Genomic DNA, 22,699 nt, shown 5'->3' on the forward strand with positions numbered 1-22,699 from the left:
CCGGCCACAATCTGAGGCCGCCACTCTGGTGACGCTGACCACGCCGGGGCCAGGAACAGCACAGGGCCGCTTTCCCTCCCTCCCCTCTTCTGCTACCGGAAGATCCAAAACTCCATTTCCCCAGATCACTAGTCACTAACACTGGAGATATTCAACAAGCACAACCCGAGTCTTGGTTCACCTGGTCGTAGGGCTCACTGCAATTCTGGGGGTGTCTTCGCACCCCCTCCCCCGAACTCCAGAAACGAAGAGGCAACTGCAGTCAAAGAAACACCATGCACAGCTTTAAACCAACTTGGTGATTTTTATTGATGGGCGACAACTTCTGTACTCCTGGAGATCACTAAACTGTGTACAATTAGAGATGCAGCAATAAGAGGAGCAGACAGCAGAATTAAACTGAGCGACTTAGGGAAATATCAATCTTCATTATTTTACCCATTGTTCATTACGTGTAACAGAAGCATGAATGCAATTTGAAATCTTTAATGGCAATAGAGTTTACAATCACCCATCTACGCGGACTAACATCTGAACTCCAGACATCTGCTCTGCGATGTGCTCGGAACAGCCTCTCACCGCACGATTACAACAACGTGTTTGTCCTATTAGGAACCAGCAACTTATTTTTTGTATTTACGTTTCTTTTGAAGTAAGAACTATTTCTTCTCTGATAACTGGCTCATTTTTATCGTTTATCAAAAACTAAAGGGTGGGAAGGAAAGTGTGATGAATTAAAAAATTTATTTTTTTAAGGAAAGATAAAATTCATTTTCACAAATTTACAAGTGTTGCTGGTGCAGGATTTATTCTACTAAGCAATTAGACTGGGAATCAATGCAAGTCCCCCTTCTTACTCAGGAATCGGCATTATTTCAGAAACATGGGTTGTGTGTATTTTCTTAAATCAAGCGACTGTCTGTCTGAACGAAATGATTTGGATCCGGAAGGTGGACGCCAACGTGAACTGTTGCGCACAAGCCCCACGGCGTCTGCTTTCCATTCCAGCCCATTTCTGCGAAGGAGAAGAGTCTCTCTAGAGAGCCGCTGAAGAGAGGGAGGGCGTCAGAGGGAGTCGGCGTCTGCAAGCGGGCGGCGGGCACACGGCGCGGGCGGCTACAGCAGGTCCACGCGGCGGTAATACAGGAGGTAGGCTGTGCGCTCCGCAGTGGGCTTCACCACCTGGTACTGGCTGATCACCTTGACCGCCTGGTCGTCGATGCGCAGCCAGCCGTTGAGGCCGATCTGGAAGACGTCCGTGGTGTAGTGGCCGCCCGTCGCGCTGCTGCCGTGGTGGTAGACCACTGCAAGAGAGGCCCGCGGGCGACCCGGTGAGACAGCTGCACCCCTGCGGCCAAGGGCACCCACCAGCCCCCCCCACAGAGCCACTGCATGCGATGCCCCTCACCGAGGCAATAGAGTTTACAACAGAGATGTCACTACACAAAGCTAGGTCACATCATCAAAACTCTGAAAAATTCCCAGAAAAAGTCATACGTGTATATCTTAATGACATTTTAAGGATGTTTAATGCCTCACAAACAGGAGACGCCAGCTCTGTGGGGCCATCCCGCACGCCAGCTCCTCGGGTGAGGACTGCCCATCACTCCATGTCCATCGCTGAGGCGAGCACACGGGGATAGAGCGCGAAAGACCCCCCAGCCCCACCACCCACCCACCTCCAGAAACGCCACCCAGAGACCCACAACGCTCACGCCCTTCACCCAGCCAACCGCACTTCCGGATGCTCTACGGAGAGCGTCCAACCTCGGACCCACGGCAACACCCACGCTAGAAGGAATGGTTAGCGGACTGCATCACGGCAGATGGACAGACGGGGCACTGGACACATAGGAACATGCTTGTGAAAAAACAGGAAACGCTGAGAACCCGGGCTTTCTGGGGCTGTCATCACGGTGAGTGACCGCACGTCTCAGGAGGGACAGCAGGGCTGTGACACGGGCTGAGCGCAGCAGCCCCACCAACATGGCGCTAGTCCATGACCCTGTTCCCTTTTAAAAAATGTTCTCATTTTTTAACAAATAATGCCAAAATAACTATAATAAATACCACTTGTTATTTACTTAAAAAAAAAATATATATCTGTCATCTAAAGACACCAAAGGCTGCATCTTCCCTCCGTGAGGAGGAGGGCGGAGGGCCCAGGCAGCTGACAGGAGGCTAGGGGAAGGAAACCCCCAGCGCGGCCTGCAACGTGGCCAGGCAGGCTGTGTGCCACCACTGGGGCAAAAAGGACAGTCACTTGGAGAGGCACCCTACTTAGCTGGTGGGCGTGTCGCTGGGCTCTGGCGGTAGCGGCCACACCTCGGGAGGACCCAGCCCGCTCCGGGCCCATGGCTACTGCTCGAGGGAGGACAGTCCCTCTGGCAAAGCAGTCTCTGGGGCTCAGAGGACTCCCCGGCTCTGGCCCCAGCCATCCCTGTGACGAACATGACTGGACACCCGAGGGCGGAAGACTGCGAGGTGACCAGGCAGGAAGCCGGCGGTGGTGCCGGTCACTGTGATCACACGGGCATCAAGGGCGTAGAACAGGCTCAACACAGCTGGTCCCTTGGACCGCAAATCTGCTTTCGGGCTTTTGTCCTGGATTTTCACCTCCAAGACCTATGACTCGGACAAGACTTTATAGGAAGTGACCCTTCAGCGGGATGTAAAGGACCTGTAGTTCAGCGGATCGGCAGCTCCTTCTGGACGCCTGCAGCCGCAATCCTCCAGAGCAGGCACTGCACGCGGCCGGGGTTGGGCCGTGCCGCACTCACGTGCTCTCCCGGACCCACAGTCAGAACCGTCTTCACCAAGGGCTTCCTTCCTCACATTTTAGAAAATGCCACCCGTCGAGTCCAGTCCCCTCATGTGGGATTAGAAGCCGTGAGAGGAGGAAGCAGCAACGCGAGTGACAGCCCAGCTCAGATGCTGGACCACGGCCGGCAGGCAGAGGAGGACCCAGGGCTCCTTGAGCTTGATCGCAGCCTGGCCCGCCGATGGCCTTGAGGGGAGGAGCAGCAGGGGCAGCACAGCAGCACTTCACTCCCACTGGGACCCTAGGGCCAAGCGCCCTGAGCGGGCCGGATCCCTGAGGCAGATCCCCCTCCGAGGCAGGCGGCAGGGCCTCCATGACAAGGCGGAGCAAGGAGAGGGCTGGGGACACCACAGGAACGTGTGGCCACCCTGTCAGCGGAGAAGCCGTATCACGGCTTTGGGAGGGCAGACAAAGGGCAGAGCCGCAAGCAGGAAGACCGGACTGGGCCAAACCCCACCCGTGTGCGACAGGGACGTGACCCACTGATCAGGGCCCAAACCACCCTCCTAAATACGCACGCAGCGACCGTGTGAAGCCCAGCCCGGCCACCGCCGGTCAGAGTGGAGAGTCTCTCTCAGAACTCGGGTTTCTTGTTTTATAAGACAGCCCCCCCCCCCCCGTACCTCAGGACAGCTGCAAGAACAAAAGAGATACTACAAAAGGTCCCTAGGAGAAAGGTCCCATGAACGGGTGACGGTCAAGAAACGCTCCTGTCATTTTAAATTACAAACACGCTCACCAAAGCCAACACAAAAGGAGGTGTACAGAACAGAGCAGGTAGGAAATTCCAATAAAAAAGGCCAGAGAGCACCCGCGGTTGTTGCAAACGGTGACTACCAAGAGAGACCTAAAGCCTCAAAGGCCCAGGAGACTCAGGCTATAAAAGAGGAAGGAAGGCAGACGAAGGACGCCAGGTGCCTCAGGAAGCGGAGGGCCCGGAGATAAGAAGGGTCAGGGCCCCCAGTTCTGGGGTTGAGGATGCCACTGCCCTCCAAGAGGGCTCTGAGCTGGAGCGTGGCAGCCCAGGCGCCCGGCTGAGCCAGTGCAGTGAAGACCATGCAGCAGACCGTCCGTGTGGGCCCCTCTCTCCTAACCTGACCAGGCCACTCCGAGGTGCTAACCCACGCAGAGGTAGCGCCTCCACGGGTAGCACCCCGCCACACAGGTACCGCGACCACAGCAGCCAAGGTCGCAGCCTTAAACTGCCAGGCCAGCGGCCTCACGCCTGCCCCTCTGGCTCAAAGACAGAAAAGACGCTAAACAAGGACCGGATTCAGCTTAGAGCCAAAAGGATATTCGGTCAAATTTCAAGCACCGGATGTCAGGACAAACACACAATTTCATCAAAAGACGTCCTGACTTAGCAAGTCTATGGGGAAACCAGCGGAGGAGTTTAGTGTCTGTGTGAGGCTGTCTTGGAGCAAACTGTGCCTGGGCACAGACCCTTCTATCACTGCTTCAGTAAGGAAATAATAAACAAATTTACTTACCTGCAAATAGCCTATAGGTTCTGTGGCATTTAAAATTCTTATTTTTAACCCCTGGAGAAAGCAGTTCTGAAAAACAAAAGATCAACAGCTCCAGTCTATAAAAGCACTTCAGGAAAGGCTCGGAGTAATGGAAGCCAAGAGGTGACAATGGTCCCCACTCGCATGCACCCACCCCACACAGCAGGTAAACAAAACCCACAGCCTCCCTCGGCGCGCAAGCCCTGCCCGCAGGGGGCTGCCAGGCGGCGCAGCAACGCCCCCCGCCAGCAAGCAGCTGAGCGGCGCGAGAATATCCTGAGCCCGCCGAGCTCAGGCCAGAAGCCCGACAAGCAGATACCCTGAACACTGGAAAAGAAGCCAGCTGCCCGCTCAGAAACAAAACAAAACAGCTCCAGGAAACCTAAGCACTGGGATGTTTCACACATGAAACCACAGAACTTCCACTGTGTGAGTCAGACGGTCTCTCCAAAGAGGCACTGGTCCCCAGCTGGGCAGGTGGACAGCCCTGCGTCCGAGCCCCAGGGCCCCCTACTGGGGCAGCACGCCTGCAGATGGGCCCCGCACGGCCCTTACCAGCCGGCCCCTCCCATCCCCCACCCACGACCCACACCAGGGCCTCTGGGTCCTGCCTTAGCTGACTCCTTTCTAGAAGGCATTTAAGGTGGCAGCTGCGGTAAGAGCACAGGCAGCCAGCAAAGGTCTGTAAACAAAGCCTGTGGTCAGTGCAGGCGGTTTATCTGGGCAGGAGGGAAGAGGCAAGAGTATGGGGCACAGGATGCCCGGCAGGGCTCAGTGTGTGCGCCTCACGCGACAGCCCAGGCACAAACGCACCGGCGACCCGGTATGTGACCCGGTATGTGATTCTCGGCTGGTATTTCTTCCCCTTTCTGGTTCTCAAACGGAATCAGGAAAACGTGCCGCCTTTGAACAAAGCAGTTCCGAGGTGAAGGTGGGAGGGGGGACCCCGAGCTGGCTCAGGAGTCAGCCCGTCAGCTGCAGACCGGCTGCAGAAACGCAGCGTCCCTGCCTGGGGCTCCAGGCTAGGCCAGCTACCCCCCGTCTGGGAGGCCCCAGGCCCAGGAAGGAGTGGAGTGTGGCCATGCTATGTGGTGGGGAAGGCGACAGTTGCATTCCTCTGCAGAACCCAGCGATGACATCCCACAACCGCTTTTCTGTCTTGCACACTCCCTGATGATCTGACTCTGCCTCCAGCTTGTTCTCAGTCAAGGCAGGACGGCACAGTACCTTCTTCACAAACCCCGAAGCTCAAGGACAGCTCCCCTTCAAGCTGCACTTTCACCAGGACACCCTGAACTTGGTGCTTTGGTCAAAATGCATCAAGGCTGCTGAGCCCCGGTTACCTGACAGAGACTCGTAGCCAAAAGAAGCCACAAACCTGACCCAGTGTCATTGCATCCAGAGGTCGGAGGAATCCCCAGGGGCCTATGGACAACCCTGTCTCACTTCACTGAAAAAGCTCCTTTCACCAGGCTGGGCTGGGCAGTTGTTAACACTTAGTGTAAAGAAAACGATTTTGTACCATTAACCCATAAAACTTTCTAGAAAAACAATGCTCATTTTGACGGACAGAATCTCTAATCTTCTGATTTAGTAAGAGTATATGGTTTCTTCATCTTTGCCTTTATTTTTCAAGAGCTTCTTTGGTGCCAGTTATAAGACAAAAATCTGTGGTAAGCCGAGAAACTGAAAACCAGAAAGTCACGAGAACTTCCTTGTTCTCAGAAGGAGCCTGAAACGCCAAGCATCGAGCTCACGGACTCCCCAACAGGTGTCACCACGAACCCTCCTGCCTTCCGTGTTTGTTACCTTTACTGATCTCCAAGTCCACAGGGTAGTCAATGTTCTTGACGAGCTTCTGGCATCCCCCCGTCTTCTCGTAAACAAACCGCTTGAGATGCAGCACCAGAACAGGAGGGAGCTTCTCCAGAGTCACTCTCCGACTTATCTCCACCTGAGGCACAAAGCAGAGCAGGACCCCGCGCCTTACTTCACGCAGCAGCAGACGCACGTCCATCACACAAGGACCCCCCCCACCACCACCAAGAGCCCGTGGCCTGGGGGTCCAGGACAGCACCGCTCGGCCGTTGCTGGGTGGAGGGAGCTTCTCAACATCTAACACTCGGCTAAGAGGCCTTCTGAGAGCTGATATTCCTTGTACAGAAAGGCCACCATCCTGTGAACACAACCGCTGAAGACCCCATGGCTTCGAGAGTCCACGTGTGAACTCCCCCCTCAGAAGCCCTGCTCTGTGACGGTCACGACGCACAGGCACAGAAACTGAAAAGCAAACGTTGCAGCAGAACTCTGCATTATGTATGCACTAACACGCTTTCTAGCAAGTCCCACACCAGTCATCAAAGTGAGGCCAGGGTGTTTCCCAATACCCCAAAAGCCATCTATTCTAACCATTAATTTTACAAGTGCCAGTTTTATCAATTTATATGCTCCTTACATGCTTTTGCAGGTCTAGCAAATGCTGCTTTTCATTAAAATGCGTCCTCACGAACCATTCTTATTCCTCTTATTTATTGTTTTTTGTACCTATAAACCCTTTGATGCTTCCTGTGTTTACATGAAGAACACTTCTGGCAGAAATTTGTTTGCATCACGATCCAAAAGATAAAAACACAGATGAGAAACCAAGGAAGTGCTCAGAAGACCACATTTGTATCCGGGTGGCCGTGTCTGAATGGGCACCTGGCTTCCCACCCAGACTCCGATCCCTGCGGTGGGACCACCCAATGTGCCTCCAGAGTGCCAACGTGTGTCTGCATCCTGGTGTCTCCACACCCAACAAAACATGTAAATGATGGACAAGTGTGGCTACAGCTCGACAGTCAGAAACCGGGGTTCTGACGAGTGGACTCCAGCTTCCTTATCTGTGAACCGAAGAGTTGGGACAAAAGTGTCTCCGGGATGCTTGTAAGTGCTGGTGACCCAGGATTAGAACCTCTAGCTTTCAGGCAATTCATTAAGTGACTAATCTGAAATTTTTGCCTATGTTTTGGGTTTCCAGACAAACTGAGACAAACTTTTCTTCACCCAAGAAAACCAGATCTTTTCTATACAGCAAGTAATTTATATAACCATAGTTTCCCATCGACCTTCACCATGTGCTCCCACAGCAAAAAACCTTGTGACCTTAAAATATAAAATACTAAAGTTTAAAGAAATCACATTCCAGAACATGTGATACTTGCTCTCTCCAAATATCCCCACCCCATAGGAACTGTCTGAAATCTTCCTTTCTCAACCATTTGCTGTCTGGGTGTTCCTGCTCTAGTCTGGTAACACACCACCACCAAAGAGCTGCGACTGAGCGGTTCCACTTCCTTCCTCACGGCTCCCCGGAATGCCTCTTCTGCCTGCATCCTTCCTCCACCTGCCATCTAGAACAAGCCCCGTTCTCTCCCGCCCCCCATCTCGTCTGCACCCTCCCCAAGCCCACAGCTACCCGGAGCAGGAGCAAGAGAGGAAAAGCACCGGCGAGGGGCTCTCCTGGCAGCCCGGGGAAAGGCAGGAAGCCGCCAGCGGGATGAGCGCCCACCAACCTCCACGGGTGGCCGGCGAGAAGAGAGCCGCGGGGACAGTGACGCCGCCTCCGCAGCCGCGGCCGCCACAGAGAGCCACGGGGACAGTGACGCCACCTCCGCAGCCGCAGCCGCCACAGAATGAGCCAAGCGCGCAACTCAGCCACACCAACCAACCTCCCGAAAACAAATACCCACTTTCTCATTAAGTTCCACCGCCAGACTCCGCTTATTCACTTAAGACAAGTGCCAAGATTCTGTCTCTCGCTCCTACCACTTGTATTTTTTAAATAAAATCACCCGTGGGAAGAAGCAAGTAAGAAAACGTGGTGGAGGGTTAGGCCTAACTCTGCGTGGATCCCCCAAGAGGATGGGTTCGTCAGTCTAAGCAGGAGGCCCCAGAGGACCGCAGGTCTCCAGTCCGCCTCCGCTCGGCTCCCCAGCTCTCCCGGGAGGCCCAGCAAGCTCGGCGAGGTGCTGGCAGCGTCTACTATTCCTGCCCCTTCAGCCGCCACAGAGTCTGCTCACAGCAGGCTCCCCAGGGACACGAGGGACTGTGCAGGTGAGCGCTGCCCCCAGCTAGCCTGTGGTCCCCTCCCCCGTATGTTTTTCCACATTCACAGGCATCGTCTCAGCAAAGGAGAAGACCCCCTCGACCGCCGCGTGGACAACAGGCGGCAGCTGTACATTTGGACCCCAGGAACCAGTAAGCTCTCTGAGACCAGAATATTCTCGCCCTCTCCTGCCTTGGCCAACAAGTACACCCCACGAAGCTATCTGCTTCCCTTGACGCCTGAAAACTAAAGGACTCGGGCTTCTGTCCTTTTCAGATCCAATGAAAGACTAACAGACAAGAAAAAAGCTACTTTCTATTTGTCGATGTCCCTGAAGACCTACAAGCGAATGAAAAATAGACAGGTTTGGAGTCTCCTTTCTCCCCTAACTAATCCTGTGGAACTGCTTATGGCATCAGGGATGTAAAGAAGCTGTGCGGCCTCTGTGAGAGGTGGTACTGATTTTTACCCCATCCTAATTCGACGATCAGAAAATTAAAAGTAGCTCAAGACAAACAATCCAAGCGGCCACTACCTTGGGATACATGGTTTCGAGGTAAAGGAGGCTGCCGGGAGCATCTGCCTCGACCATTTCATTCCAGTGGAAACTTCCAATCCAAACCAGTTAAGCACCAGGGTTAAGAGGCGGAGTGCAAAGGCACTTCTCTGCCCCCCCCACTTCCGGACTCTTTCCACCGCACCAGGGAGCCTCAGCACAACATTCGAGATCAACTAGGAGTATACCTCTTGTTTGGTTTTTGTGGTATAACCCTGGACAGACTCTCTTGCCACCAAGCTCTCCAACGCATCCTGGACCGTCCGGATCCTGTCAGACTGGATGTCCAGCTGCAGGGTGAAGAAAGGCTGCAAAGTGGCCGACTCCTTTGAGCTCTGCTGGTAAACCACAGACCTGAGAGGCAGAGACAGAAACAGAAGACTGTAAGTGTCACCGCTCTGCCCCGCTCTCCGCTAAGGCAAGCCAGCAGGAGAAGACACGTTAACTGAAAACGAAATCGCTCAGTGTCATCTTTAGAAGACCAGAGAGAACAGAAAAGCCAAAAATTTACTGAATTTGGAAATAATCCTGCTGAACACCACCTCCGGATTGTTTCCAGCTGCCACCCGCAGGGTGACCATTGTCCCGGCACTAGCAGCCGGGAAGAAAACACGCTCATCTTCCGAATTCCTGCCCATCCACTCCACACTTTACCAAAAGCACCAGCCAGAAAATGCGCCTCTCCTGCCGGGGCCTCAAAATGCTCACACTCTCCGTTTTCTCATCGTATCATCGCCCGTTCCAATAAAATAGAGGAAACCCCAAGGCAAACAGAATATTTTTAATGGCGTTTCCCCCCTACAAGGAGAGGAGTGAACACTCCAGGAAACAGGGCTACCCCCCAACCTCAAGAAGGCGGCTGCCAATTCAACTTTGTTTTCTTAGCTGGTTTTTTCATTTTTCTTTTTCTAAGTTTTCTGAGTACAACTTATGCTCGGCCCATCTCTCAGCCCTGGCAAGTTACATTCCAAGAGCGCAACAAGGAATTCCATTTCTGCAGCCTGAGTGACCTAGTTCACGGACGGGATCAAACGGGCGTGCGTGGGTACTGAGGCTTTAGGGGGCAGATTCCGTGAAGAGCCGGCTAAAGGGCCCCCGTGCCCGCGCCGCACTGCTGAAGAGCGGTGCAAGAGCGGTGCTGGGACACACCTCGACGCCCCCTCCCTTCCAGGGTGCCACTGGGGAGCAGCGGCCCCCTCCGGGCTCCGAGAGCGGCGGGAGGTAAAAACTGGTGGAGGGGGACGCCTGGGTGGCTCAGTCGTTAAGCGTCTGCCTTCGGCTCGGGTCATGATCCCAGGGTCCTGGAACTGAGCCCTGCACTGGGCTCTCTGCTCTGCGGGGGGCCTGCTTCTCCCTCTCCCACTCCCCCTGCTTGTGTTCCCTCTCTCACTGTCTCTGTCAAATAAATAAATAAAATTTTTTAAAAAAGCCCAAACTGGTGGAGTAATCAAGAGGTGGCCCTCCTAACTCCAATGGCTTAGACTTTTACTGATGTGGCCTGAGGGGAAAGGTGAGGAAAGGAGCTGGTTTTTCAGAGGGCCGTGAACACACACCCAAAGACGGTGAAATTAAAACAAAACAAAACAAAAAAGACCTCCACCGTCCAGCTGTCTGAACAAGGAAGCACACTTCATGGGACTAACTACTACTTCACACAGGAAAGAAGTACCCTAACTTATAAAAAAAAAATTCCTATCTTCATTGTTTCTCAAAAATGTCAACAACCAATTTCAACATAAAAAGACCACCCCGAGGCCAGAGGCCTGGCAGAGCCATGCAGGCCAAGCTAGAAATTTCTACAAAGTGGACTCTGGTTTTTCCCACCAGTTATTCTCAAACAAGTGTGGGCTCTTTGGAAATGCCGGCCTCAGTGGCCTCAGAGTTTTGATGCTCTCCCTCTGCGCAGACCTGGTGCCACCGTCCTCCCCACCGGGCTGTTCCCTCACCCTCTCTCCCATCCCTAAGGGACCGGCCCAAGAACGCCAGCGTGAGAGAGCTCACCGCGAGCTAAGGACACAGCCAGCCTGCCCTCACTGCTGTCGCCTGACTTGCATCCCTGCTTCCCCTCCCCAAATGGTCCAGGCCAAGGAATCACATCCTGCAAAAACAAGTTACAGCGGCAGCAGTGAGAGGCTGGGCGTTTCCCCAGAGCACCCCTGACCGCAAGAGGCTCATGTGGGGAGACTCCAGAACACAAAGGGGTCGGCAGGCTCACAAAGTAGCTCACAGAGAAGAGCTCAGAAATGACTCGTTCGGGGGGACCGGCTTCGGAATCCTACCCGACACTGCAGCGCTGACGGGCTTGAGAAGAAGCTCACGGACATGCTGAGGTTTTACCAGCCTGCTGGAAGTTTCCATGCCTTGGGAAGGGCGTTACTTCTTTTGGATACACAGCATTTGGGATAAGCAAAGGCTGAGTCTCACTAAAAAACCGTCCTTGTGGGATATAACATGAGGCCTTTCGAGAGGAAATCCCATTCTGACGAGGCCCTTTGGGACTCTGGATGACTAACCTCCTTGGAGACGGCCCCCATGCTCGTGAGTCCCACATCACGGTGGTCCTGAACGGCTCTAATGCAATCAAATGGAAGCCTTCTAGAAGGACGTCATGAAAGAGCAGCGAGCGGCTGGCTGACGGGAACTGGGGCAGGAGGGGGGCCCAGGCACTCCAGGAGGCCCCAGGTGCCCAGAATGTCTCCTTCACCTTTCTAGCTCACTTGGTTCAGGCGCCTGATACTCGCCAGCAGACACAAGAATGTCTTCTCTTAACGAAACATGCGTTTCCATTAGCAAGTCCTGCTCGTTCTACCTAGCGGAGTGCAGCTCGCTCAGGGCGAGCGGTGCTCGGGGAGCGGGGTGTGTGTGTGTGTGTGTGTGTGTGTGTGTGTGTGTGTGTCAGGAGTCAGGGCGGCCGCTGGGCCCAGGGACCGGCGCCCTGTGCCGAACCGCCGTGTGGGACGAGAGCAGGGAAGCACAGGGAAGTCTGGGAACAGAGCGGGCACAGGGGCATAAAGGCAAGCCATCGAGTCCAGACTTTCTCGGACACGTCTTATCACAGCAAAACCCTGGAAAAGGCAAGCAGGCAAGCACTAAAGTATTCCATAAAAGCATAATAAACCTGATGTGTCCCCCAAAAATGCCAGTGATTGGGGTCTGCACAAACTCCGCCTGGCGAGTGACTGAAGTCTTGTTTCTGGGGCCCACTTGCTCCCACTCGTCCTCACTCCCTTCGCCGGGCTCCTCCTGCTCGTCTTCATCCACTGAGTGGCTTTTGGGTCCGTTGGAAACAGGGAGTTCTGAAAAGGAGACAGTCTGCTTAAGCTACCACTGGCAACAGGAACAGCAAAAACGTTTTTAAAGAAAGGTCCTACAGAAGCTGCCCGCACAGAGTTAGCTTTAAAAGTGAAGTCAGGGTGTGTCCGACATTAAGAATAAATACAACGTGGCCGCCCGCCGGACCCCTGTGTGCAGGAACCGCCAAGGACAGCGCACCTGAGAAATCCGAGGGCGGACTGGAAAGTGGGCATTCCTGGGTCACTGCGGCCAGTCCTCCTAGCTCGGGAAGGGGCTCTGGTCACACGGAGAGCACCCTCCTCCCGCAAGAACCGTGCTCTGGCATTTAGGGGCGAACTACGCTGGTATCCGCAACCCAATGTGTGTCACTCAGGGCGCCACGTGCAGTGCGTGGGGCAGACAGGAAGGACGCGTGACAGCACGTCAGCAGGGCCAGGGCCAGCGCCTCGACAGTGTTCACCAACTCCTCTCCCAGCTCTTCTGAAGGTGTCATCACTTTCCTCAGTAAAGAGTTGAAGGGAAAAAAGCAGAGCTTCTGGATATATTTTAATTTATCCAAATAGAACAATCTCAATGGTCTTATAAGCAACGTAAAGACCATCAGACTCGCCCTAGTGATAAAGGGACACCCAAGGGTCACAGACATGGGGGGGAACAAAGTACCACTTGGGCAGGTGAAAAGCGTTCAAGGGGAATTCTTAAGGAAAGGTCCTCACAGGTTTGTGGCAAACAGACCATGACCTACTTTCGTTATTTGGTGACAGGAGTTTCTTGAGGTTCAGCATTTCCTCATGAAGTCCATTTAGAATGAAGCCTAAGTACTCCTCAGCATCTTCTTGTCGACCCTGAAAAGGCCAGATGTGAGCACATTAATTTTAACCGGTCCCCACACAAGGACTGCAGGGACCGTTATACATGCACAGGTCTCCTCGGAACTTTCCAACAAGACTGAATGCGAAGCGGAGCTCCGCTTCGGACCACTGAACAGGCAGGCGGAGACGAACGGGGGGGGACCAAACCCATCCTTCTGTCTGAGTACAGAATGAGCAGGAATTTTATCTTTTCGTATTTCTGAAATTTTCTACAATAAATATGTGCTGCCTTTATGACAAAAAACAGTCACTTAACAGTTGCTCTTTTGCTGACATGAAACAGAAGACCAGGAACAGAGGTCCAGGGCCTAACGGTCACACCGGGGGTTGTGGAGAACAGCCCTGTGTGTCTCGTTCTATTTTTGATGATGGGCAACTATAGGGGAAAGGACCCAAATTATAGGTGAAAAGCGCTACTGAGACAGAGATTTAGCTAACGGCTGTACACACACACCCCAGCAGAATCTTTCAGAGATGAGTCACACAGCAGTCACGGACTCGTCTTACGATCTCAGGATTAGTTCCCATTTCACTCTTTGGAGAATAACCACATGTTCCAAGATTTTCAAAGTCCTCCTGCCGCCTCCAGGCACATCTGTCTGCTCCACACAGAGCTGTAGCTCTCGCCGAGAGCAGCTCTTAGGAGTGGAGGGCGCTCTGCGTGTGGGAAAGGGCAGACACTGGCTCGCTCGAGATGCAGAAAGAGCAGACACAGCAGGCTCGAGGCGGCTGTCCGTGGAGAGGCCCGCTTGCTAGGATGGTCTTTGGTTGGCATCTGGGTACCTGGATCTGGGGGGGGGGGTCCCCCTCATTTCAAGAAGTGAAAAGAGACTGTGCCGAAATCCCACAGTGTGGTTTAGGGGTGCACACCTGCTTCCCCTCTGCGAGTCTGGAATTCCAGACCAGTCCTTGGTAAAGCCTCGGGCCACTGAGTCTCCGATGCGCTTCCATAGCAGACATTTTCTACATGCTGTCACACGCTGATGCTGAGAAATTAAGTGCGTTCTCCTGACACACCACGAGAGGAGTCTCAAGGTCTCTCGCGGACATCTGATGTCACTTTTGTGTCCCTGCACTGGACTAAACCCTGTGAGTTACAGCTTCTAAGTCCTATGAGTGCTTCCATCCCATCACCGACCTGGGGGTGGTGTGGCGGAGCCGACAGAACAGAGCCAGTATTCATGTAACACTGAAAGACACCTCTGTCCGCCAGCAGAACTTCCGAGCAGGGTGCCCCCTGAGATGCGCTGCTTCCCCTCTGCCTCCGCCCGAGTGGACGGCCTCCCTCTGGCTTCCAGAGCACCAGTGTGCGCATTCATCTTAGTACTTCTCTTGCTAGCCTATTTTCTTGGATCTAATTCCCCTACTGGACGGTCAGCTGTTTGAGGGCAGAGGGCACAGTCTAATCCATTTCTGCATTCCCACCATTCTGTACATTTCTACCTGAAAGTGTAAATTCCGAGCTGACAGCTACCAGAGGAGCAGTAAAGTGTCCCCGGTGGGATCCAGCTACCCTGTCCTGGCCAGTCACCCTTCTCCAGAATAAGAAGCTTCATATTGCTTTACTCAGCTTTAGTGGAATTATTCTGATGATTTTTCTTTCTAAATAATTTCCCTAAGCATCACTTCAAATGCTTATAATGACCCACATCAAACTCTACTCAAGACCTCCTCGGCCCCTGGTCCCATTCCTTCAGGAGCAAAGCGCATGATTAAACATCTCGACAGGAGACAAGGAACTGCTAAAAACACGTGAGGATGTTTTCAGCTCTGCTGAAGGCCGCCGTCATTCCAGGCCCCATCACCAAGCTCCATGTAAGAGGCAGAACAGCGTTCAAGGAGCGGACTGTGATACCAGGCCCTGCACGCAGGAGCTGTGGGACCTCGGACAAGGATCTCCCTTTTCTCCACTGCAACAAGGAGGCAAGCGCCACTCACCGGCCTGAGTAACCTCTCGTGCAGAAGGAACGTACAGGAGTACTCGGTGCACCGAAAACAATGCATGAGCCGGCTCTGATCATGGTGATCGTATTTTTTAATATTCAATCAAGCAAGCAACTCCCTAACAAGCTGAGATCTATGGAAGCCCCCGACCCCCAGCACTGACAATGCGCCAAGGGCACTGAACAGCAGCAGTGCAGCCGCGACCAGAGCACGGGGCGAACTTTCTACTGGCTACGAGAGAGCAGTGCCAACCTTTTCAGACAGGCTCGACTTGATGACCGTCAGAAGTCTGTAAATATACGTAGGTTCAAAAGCAGCTCCCGGGCGGATATCTCTCACGATTTTATCCCCAAGAGCTGCAATGGAAACAGGACACAGATTTTCGTAACGAAAATGGAGTCTTCAAATGCTCAAAAGCAGCAGCGTCAGAACTCCCCCTCCGCCCTCACACAGCACCAGAAGAGCACAGGTGTAGCATCTGCATTTTAAATATATTTTCTTTCCAACAAGACTGAATTTATGACATTCAGTCATTAGACCTCCTAACTGTCCGTATGTAATGGGCATCAGAAGACCTCATTTTTACTCACCTTGTCTGGGTTTTGGAGGTACTGGCATATTAGTAAACTCATTCATTAGCCGAACACTATAAACACGGGGGAAACAAAAGTTTAGTATATTTTTTTAAAAAAAAAAACATACTTTTACTAAAGAGCCTCAATGGCTAAGCAGAACATTTTAGTATGAAGATGGCAAATACTAAGTAACCAATGCTATAATCCTGGTGAGTTCTTGTCTTTTCTCTGTAAGGTCTTGATCTATTTCACGTAACATACACTGGTAAACACTACACTTGGGTAACATCTGAGGAACGCAGGAAAACAAGGCTCCAGTTCCCCTGATGGTTAACTTCCACATAAAAACATGAACAGTACATTTAAAAATAATAATAAAATCATAGGACTCATTTGCAAAAAATTAAGAACCTGCTAAACTATTTGAATTCGAATTACCACAGGCAAAAACCCCAGCCCTTGACACACTTGTCAGCACCTTACTTACAAGCTATCTATCATGGGTGTCGACGTACAAGGCCTTTGCACTTTTGAATAGAGAGGAATGAACTTCATCAGGTGATACATCGGAGGGCAAGCAACCAGCGCCTGCAGTGTCTGAGTACCGGCAGTAAGGAAGTGTAAAGGAAATGCAACAGACACTCCACATTTCTAAAAAGTGCATCTCACCCAAAGCAGGTAGCACTGAGTCAGCCAAGGGCGCTGCAAACTTACACACGTGAACATAAAAAGGGACCCGCCAAATGGCCATGAGGATGACCGTCTTGGGATTTCCCCGGAAGGGATTACTCTGCAATCAGCATTTACATACAAAAACTGGATTCGACCAAGATAAATCAATTTAAGTGAACACGCTGACCCATCAGTCAGGGCCATGCTAGTGAAAATCAGAGTCGCCTGATTCTGTCACTCACCAGCCAACAAATCATCTTTCGGGGGGTCAGGAATAACTTTATAAGCAAGGTAGGTGGACTGAGCAAGGAACGAAGTCTTTGGACTCAAACTTTCAGGGAGAGACCCCGAGGCAGCCGCACGGAGCAAAGGCGCAGGGGAGAGCCGGGCGCGGCAGGCCGGCTCCAGGGACGGCACTTGAGAAGGATACGGCATTAATGTAGCACCAGTTTCCTTTATTGATCAGCCCACGGGGTTGCAATGACACTGGCTTATGTATCAGGGTTACATTCTCCAGTAACTCTGAAAGATGAAGAAGCACATTGAAGAGGTTAGTGGCGTCGAGTGGACACATGGAATAAACGCTCGATGGCTGGCGAGTGTTAGAGCCGCGTGGGAGCTGCGCGCTGTCCCACACCACGGACGCCAGGTAAGGGTCAAACAGTTCTTTGAGTATCTCCCCCCAGGGAACACCAACACTCGTTCGTCTTTCTGTGGGAACGGAACCGGGGAACACAACTCATTTAACAAATAGCAGAAGAGGCTGAGATACACGGTGACAGAGGTGACAGAGACCCGAGAGACCGGCTTCTCCCCCGCACCCCGGGCTGAGGCAGGCCTTGCTAACACCGCTACAGAGGAGCCCACGGACCGAACCCGAGCCTCAGCCGGCAGGGGGGCCCCCAACACACCACAGTGGGTGATCCGCCACTCTGTGATGGACAATACTCCTTTCTAGGATGACTGTCTCATAATAACTAAACTGTATTTTTCATTAGAATTCCAATTTCTGGAATGTTTGGGGTGCCGGAACACACTTACTCCACTCAGAAACACATTATGCTCAGTTTCCTCCTCTCTCATACCTCTTTTCCACCTTCGGACAGATGTGAATACCACCTTCATATAACGCTTTAACACTTCATTAAATGCTTCCAATTTTCTTCCCCAGAAATGCTTTAAAACAAGACAAAGTCTCCCTATGTCCCATTAAGAATCTTGTACCAGGGGCGCCTAGGTGGCTCAGTGGGTTAAGCCTCTGCCTTCGGCTCAGGTCATGATCCCAGGGTCCTGGGATCGAGTCCCACATCGGGCTCTCTGCTCAGCAGGGAGCCTGCTTCCCGCCCCCCTCTCTCTCTGCCTGCCTCTCCGTCTACTTTGATCTCTCTCTCTCTCTCTCTGTCTGTCAAATAAATAAATAAATAAATAAATAAATAAAATCTTTTAAAAAACAAAAAGAATCTTGTACCTGTGACAGCTGTAAGTTATGGAAACCTTCTACACTCAGTGTTTTACAACTTAAACTTGTTAACAGCGCACTTGACCCTCAGCCATCCAGAACACCCCGACCCCCTCTCGCCAGCAAGGAAGCATCACCCAGCTGGCCTGTGGGCACTCAGGAGCTAGGCAGTGCAGCCGGGGCCTGAAGTCCGTGATCTGTGGCCACTGCACGCTGCCTCCCTTCACTTTTAAATTGTGTACCAGAAAAGAAAGAAATAAGTACGTGTACATCTGCTGCCGACATCCATCCAAGGCATCACTCAAACAAAAGCAGCTTTTCAATTCTAAAATGCAGTTGGACCAGGAGGTCTGACTTAAGCATTAACTGAAGAATTTAATTTGCAAAATTCTAATGTCCACACCAGCACAGACACACACACACACACACACTCTCTCCCTCTCTCCATTGAGAGTAAATGCCAGCCTTCCTCTGAGGAAGCACACCGAGTAACTTTCCCCTTTATAAAAAGTAAAGCATTACAGGCTCAAGAAACCCGGTGGGATCTATTCAATTAGTCTGGGCTTACAAAGCTCTTGTCTCCCTCCTACTACGGGCACAGCACCGGGCTTCAGTGTGGACCACGTCAGTTAGACGCAGTGGACACTGTGCTGGGAGCCTCAGCTGCACTGTTCATAACCGTCCCACGACCCTTGCAAGGAGACATGGCTATCCTCCTCCCCACTCTACACGTGAGAACAGAGGTCCAGAGGGTTAGGGACGTGGTACAGGCTAAGTCCCTGAGCAGACATGACCCAGGGGCTCCGCTCTACAAACCTTTCATTAAAAGGTTCCCGTGCTAACTTACCCCACGGGCTTGAGACCGCCCATGGACAATGGAGCTGTCCATTTGTCTTTGATGCATGTTTTCACAACAGTCCATACTCTCCAGCGTGTGCCACAGACTGGCAATTATTTTGATATAATTACTCCACAAAAATAAAATCTGTGCATTTTCAAATAAGCATCAATCCCAAATGGATACTCTGGCGCGGCCCTGCGGCTCTCTGCCATAGCACGTTCTACCCACCAACAGTCACACTATGTCTTTACGGAACCGTAAGACTCCAAATCAACTGCTCTCCTGCCACAAGGGCCTCTGTTCAATGACCCGCTGTGGTTCGAAGAGCCCTGCCTGGGCGCCGGGTACAGGAAGCCCAGGGGTGACTAGGAGGCAGCCCTGTGGCAGGAGAGCTTGTGGACACTGAACAAGGGAAAAGCCAGTGCAGGCTAAGCTGAAGGGGGCCAGTGGAGGGGATGGTCAGCCCAACCCCCAGACTGGAGAAACCATGAGACACCGTGAGGGGGCCAGGGGCCAATGACCGCAAACAGCAGCTGACACAAGGGCCCTGGCTGGGGGATGGCGCCTTCCACCCGGAGGGGTAGGTTTCTTTTTGCTTCGTACAGTGATGTGATCACAAGTTTAGTTCAGAGGTACTGGTAAGAGGTACCCAGACTACACCAGTCAACAGTGTACTTACATCCACAGAGCAGCAAGCAACAGATCTGCGCGCGCACACACATGCCCACGCGCACAGACACACACACATGGGCCCGAAGCTCGGGGCTGGCGCTGTGCCCTCAAGAGGAGTGATGTGTCGGGAGCGGCGTCCTAAGCACCAGGCACGTGGCAGCAGCAGCCAGGAAGAGCACGCAGCGCCCTCCACAAGGCAGGGCAGTTTGAGGTCGCTGTGGAGGTGAAAGCAGGTTCCAGGGCTCCAAAGAGGGAGTACACAATGGAGCTGCTGCCTGAAGCCTGTGAGACCCAATGGGGTCCCTGAGAGGCTCCCAGGGCTGTTGGGGGGAGGCAGCTAGAAAGGGCAGACTTGCCAGTTTATGGTGGGGAAAGACAAGGTACAGGAACCTCAGTTTCCTCTGATAATAAGGACACAGGCAACATCATCTAGGGTGAGGGCAGGGGCAGAGACCAGGGGAGAGGACGGCAGGGAGTAGCTTAGTGACAGTAATCCCCGTTAGTACAGACACTGAAGGAGAATGGAAAGAAAATGACCAGGGACTGAAATAGAAGACCTGAAACTGCCCTCCCATGTTAACTCTCTCAACAGATTCAAAAGCATGTTTATAGCTGGTCAAATTGCTTTTAATTCATATCTTACGAAATTTTTAAAAAAGGAACTTATGACAAGGCCGCCACTCTCGAGAGGGAAACAGGTGCAAAAACATCAAGAACTAAGTAGTCGACGCTCCTCAGAAGGCGCCTCTCTTCCCCTGGCTGCCGAGCCACGTGCCCAGAGCAAGCGCCCGCTGCAGGGTGAAGCGCTCAAGGCTAGGGACACGGAGAGCGAGTCCGATTGCAAACTGGCCGGCAGTGGACTTCCGCCCACCACTCATCTGGAAAGCAGGTGTACCGGTTGGACAGAAACCTTCAGTTTCTGCATCAACCCTTCCCTTGAAGCAATGCCAGCTTCTGGCCATCGCTTCTGGTTCACTTATTTTAGGGGACAGACAGGAAAACGCCAGTTTTGCCGTTCGGCTTCTACAATGTTCAACTCATGGCTCTCAGCATCACCTAGCGGTGTGCTCCGTAACTGCACGTAACAATTGCAAGTTCCGAACAGCCATCCGTGCACAGAAGGAACACGGCAAACCTCAGACACGTTGTGTGCAACAAAATGACACCAGGATGTTTATCAGAGAATTACTGAACCAGCCTCAAGCTTTTAACACTCTTCGGAAGAGCCTCCAGTCAGGGGGCACCCGGGGCTCCACCGGAGCAGAGGCCAAGCCTTGACTTCACTTCTGGTCGCCATCTCGGGGTCCCGGGGACCAAGCCCCACTTCCGGCTCCTTGCTCGGTGGGGAGTCTGCTTGAGATTTTCTCTTTCCCTCTGCTCCTCCCTCTGTCCACTCTTTCCCTCTCTGAAATACCTAAATCTTTGGGGAAAAAAAAAAAAGTCTCTGGTATAAATTTGAAAGTTAGTATCTTTATAGACTCCTCTATACTGAGAAAAAAGAGTGAACAATCTAGATTTTCCTTAATAGTTATGCTGCTGTTCTAGAAAACCTTTCTCTCCACTGGCAAGTCTTACGTAAGCTAAAATAGAGTATCACTCTGTCGCTCGTGCCTTCCACGAGCCCAACACCACTCTCAAAGACAGCCAGCCTGGAATGGAAGCAGCCTTCCCTGAAGGCACCCAGAGCAAGCCCCAGCCCTTCTCTGTGGCAGCAGGCACCGCGGACGCCACCTTGTATCAGAGGTGTGCAGCTCCTTCCAGATGACTCCCTCACAATGCTCACTACTCTGCTGAGTCCTCCCTCGCCAGGTAACATAACTTCCAGGCCTTCGCCGCCCCGACCTCATCCTGCCGTCCCCAGGTTCCAGCACATCTCCTACTGGCCCCCAACCCCCTCTGCAAATGATGACTGCTCTTTCTGCTACTAGGAGTAGACATCTGTAACTGCCCTATCTTATTCTTTAGACAACACTTATGACAAAGCTGATCACAACTCACTGACCGAGATAGTGGGTGGCCCACACAAAGTACTTACTAAGAGTACAGGGGGTGCCTTAAACATCTGGAGACTAAAGGTCTTGGTTATGGTAAATGACTCCATTCGTGCTTATCAGAAATGGCCCAGCGGACTCTGAAGGTCATGCTATCACCTGTTCACAAAGCCTGCAGGTGTCCCTGTGAAGGAGACAGGAGCCCAGAAGACAAACCAGACAACCAGATGTAAAAGCCTGGCTCTGCCACTTCATTTTGCAACTGAAACAGAAGACCTCACCCCTCCCCGTAACAGAGCCGACGAGCCGCACCAGGCCCGGCTGCAGTGAAGACACCAAATCCTGTAACAGGAGTGTAGAGAACACCCAGCAGGACAGCCAGCTCATCACAGGCTCCGATTATCTTTACCAGAAAATAAAAAACTGGGGTGCTTGGGTGGCTCAGTAGGTTAAGCATCGTGCTCTTGATTTCAGCTCAGGTCGTGATCACAAGGTCCTGGGATCGAGCGCCACATCAAATCCCACCTTGGGCTCCACGCTCAGGGTGGAGTCTGCTTGAGGACACCCCCTCCCCAGCCCGCTCCCTCTACACCCACTCCCTCTCTCTAAAATAAATAAATCAAGGGGGAAAAAACTGATGTAGATGGGAAAAGGAAGAGAAAGGAAATTTATGGAAAACTTTAAGTGAACCAACAATTTTCAGTACTCTAAGAAGTTAAATTACTTAAAATTAAGTACTGAACATTTTGTGAATATACAGAGTTCCACTTCAAAAGATATGAAAGCATGTAAAAAATTAAACATTTTATCTATGATGTTCTCTTAAGAAACAAATATCCAGGGGTGCCTGCGTGGCTCAGCGGTTAAAGCCTCTGCCTTCGGCTCAGGTCATGATCTCAGGATCCTGGGATCAAGCCCCGCATCACATAGGGCTCTCTGCTCAGCAGGGAGCCTGCTTCCCTTCCTCTCTCTGCCTGACTCTCTGCTTACTTGTGATCTCTGTCAAATAAATAAAATCTTTAAAAAAAAAAAAAAAGGCAAAAAGAAAAGAAACAAATATCCAAACAATGTCAAGTTTTGGTTTTGTAACATAGTATATATTGGGCCTTTCCCCCCTCAAGAATTTCAGTAACCATAAACTGAGCCAGACACCAACATGGACAAAGTCAGCTCAGCTGCCGCCCAGTGAAACACACACACACACACACACACACAATCCTAATTCTTGTCCACTGTCACCTGTCACTATTACTGAATCCTGCTGCTACAACTCAGTTATTCTGGACTTGCGACAAGCCAGTGTGATAAACTGCTTTCAGTGTTTTGGTACCACTCCTGTCTCTAGTTCCATATACTACCGTATTCCTACCTTAAAGTCTAACAAGCACTGTACTTACCGAGGTCAAA

General features: G+C 52.1%; 1 protein-coding gene across 1 annotated transcript in view; it reads right to left on the reverse strand.

Moving 5' to 3' along the window:
- Positions 1-284: 284 nt before the first annotated feature.
- The window catches only part of USP10 (ubiquitin specific peptidase 10), a gene marked incomplete at its 5' end in the record, with an annotated part of 71,425 nt that continues 49,010 nt past the window's right edge, over positions 285-22,699 (reverse strand). Inside the window, 10 exons of the mRNA XM_082712001.1 lie at positions 285-1,304; positions 4,312-4,377; positions 6,139-6,283; positions 9,161-9,326; positions 12,091-12,268; positions 13,012-13,111; positions 15,335-15,438; positions 15,673-15,728; positions 16,145-16,254; positions 16,760-16,851. Coding sequence (XP_082568127.1) covers positions 1,117-1,304; positions 4,312-4,377; positions 6,139-6,283; positions 9,161-9,326; positions 12,091-12,268; positions 13,012-13,111; positions 15,335-15,438; positions 15,673-15,728; positions 16,145-16,254; positions 16,760-16,851 — 1,205 coding nt within the window. The 3' untranslated portion in view covers positions 285-1,116. The remainder of the gene's footprint in view (positions 1,305-4,311; positions 4,378-6,138; positions 6,284-9,160; positions 9,327-12,090; positions 12,269-13,011; positions 13,112-15,334; positions 15,439-15,672; positions 15,729-16,144; positions 16,255-16,759; positions 16,852-22,699) is intronic.

This window comes from Mustela nivalis, assembly GCF_964662115.1.
Source record: "Mustela nivalis genome assembly, chromosome: 18".
Lineage (NCBI taxonomy): Eukaryota > Metazoa > Chordata > Mammalia > Carnivora > Mustelidae > Mustela > Mustela nivalis.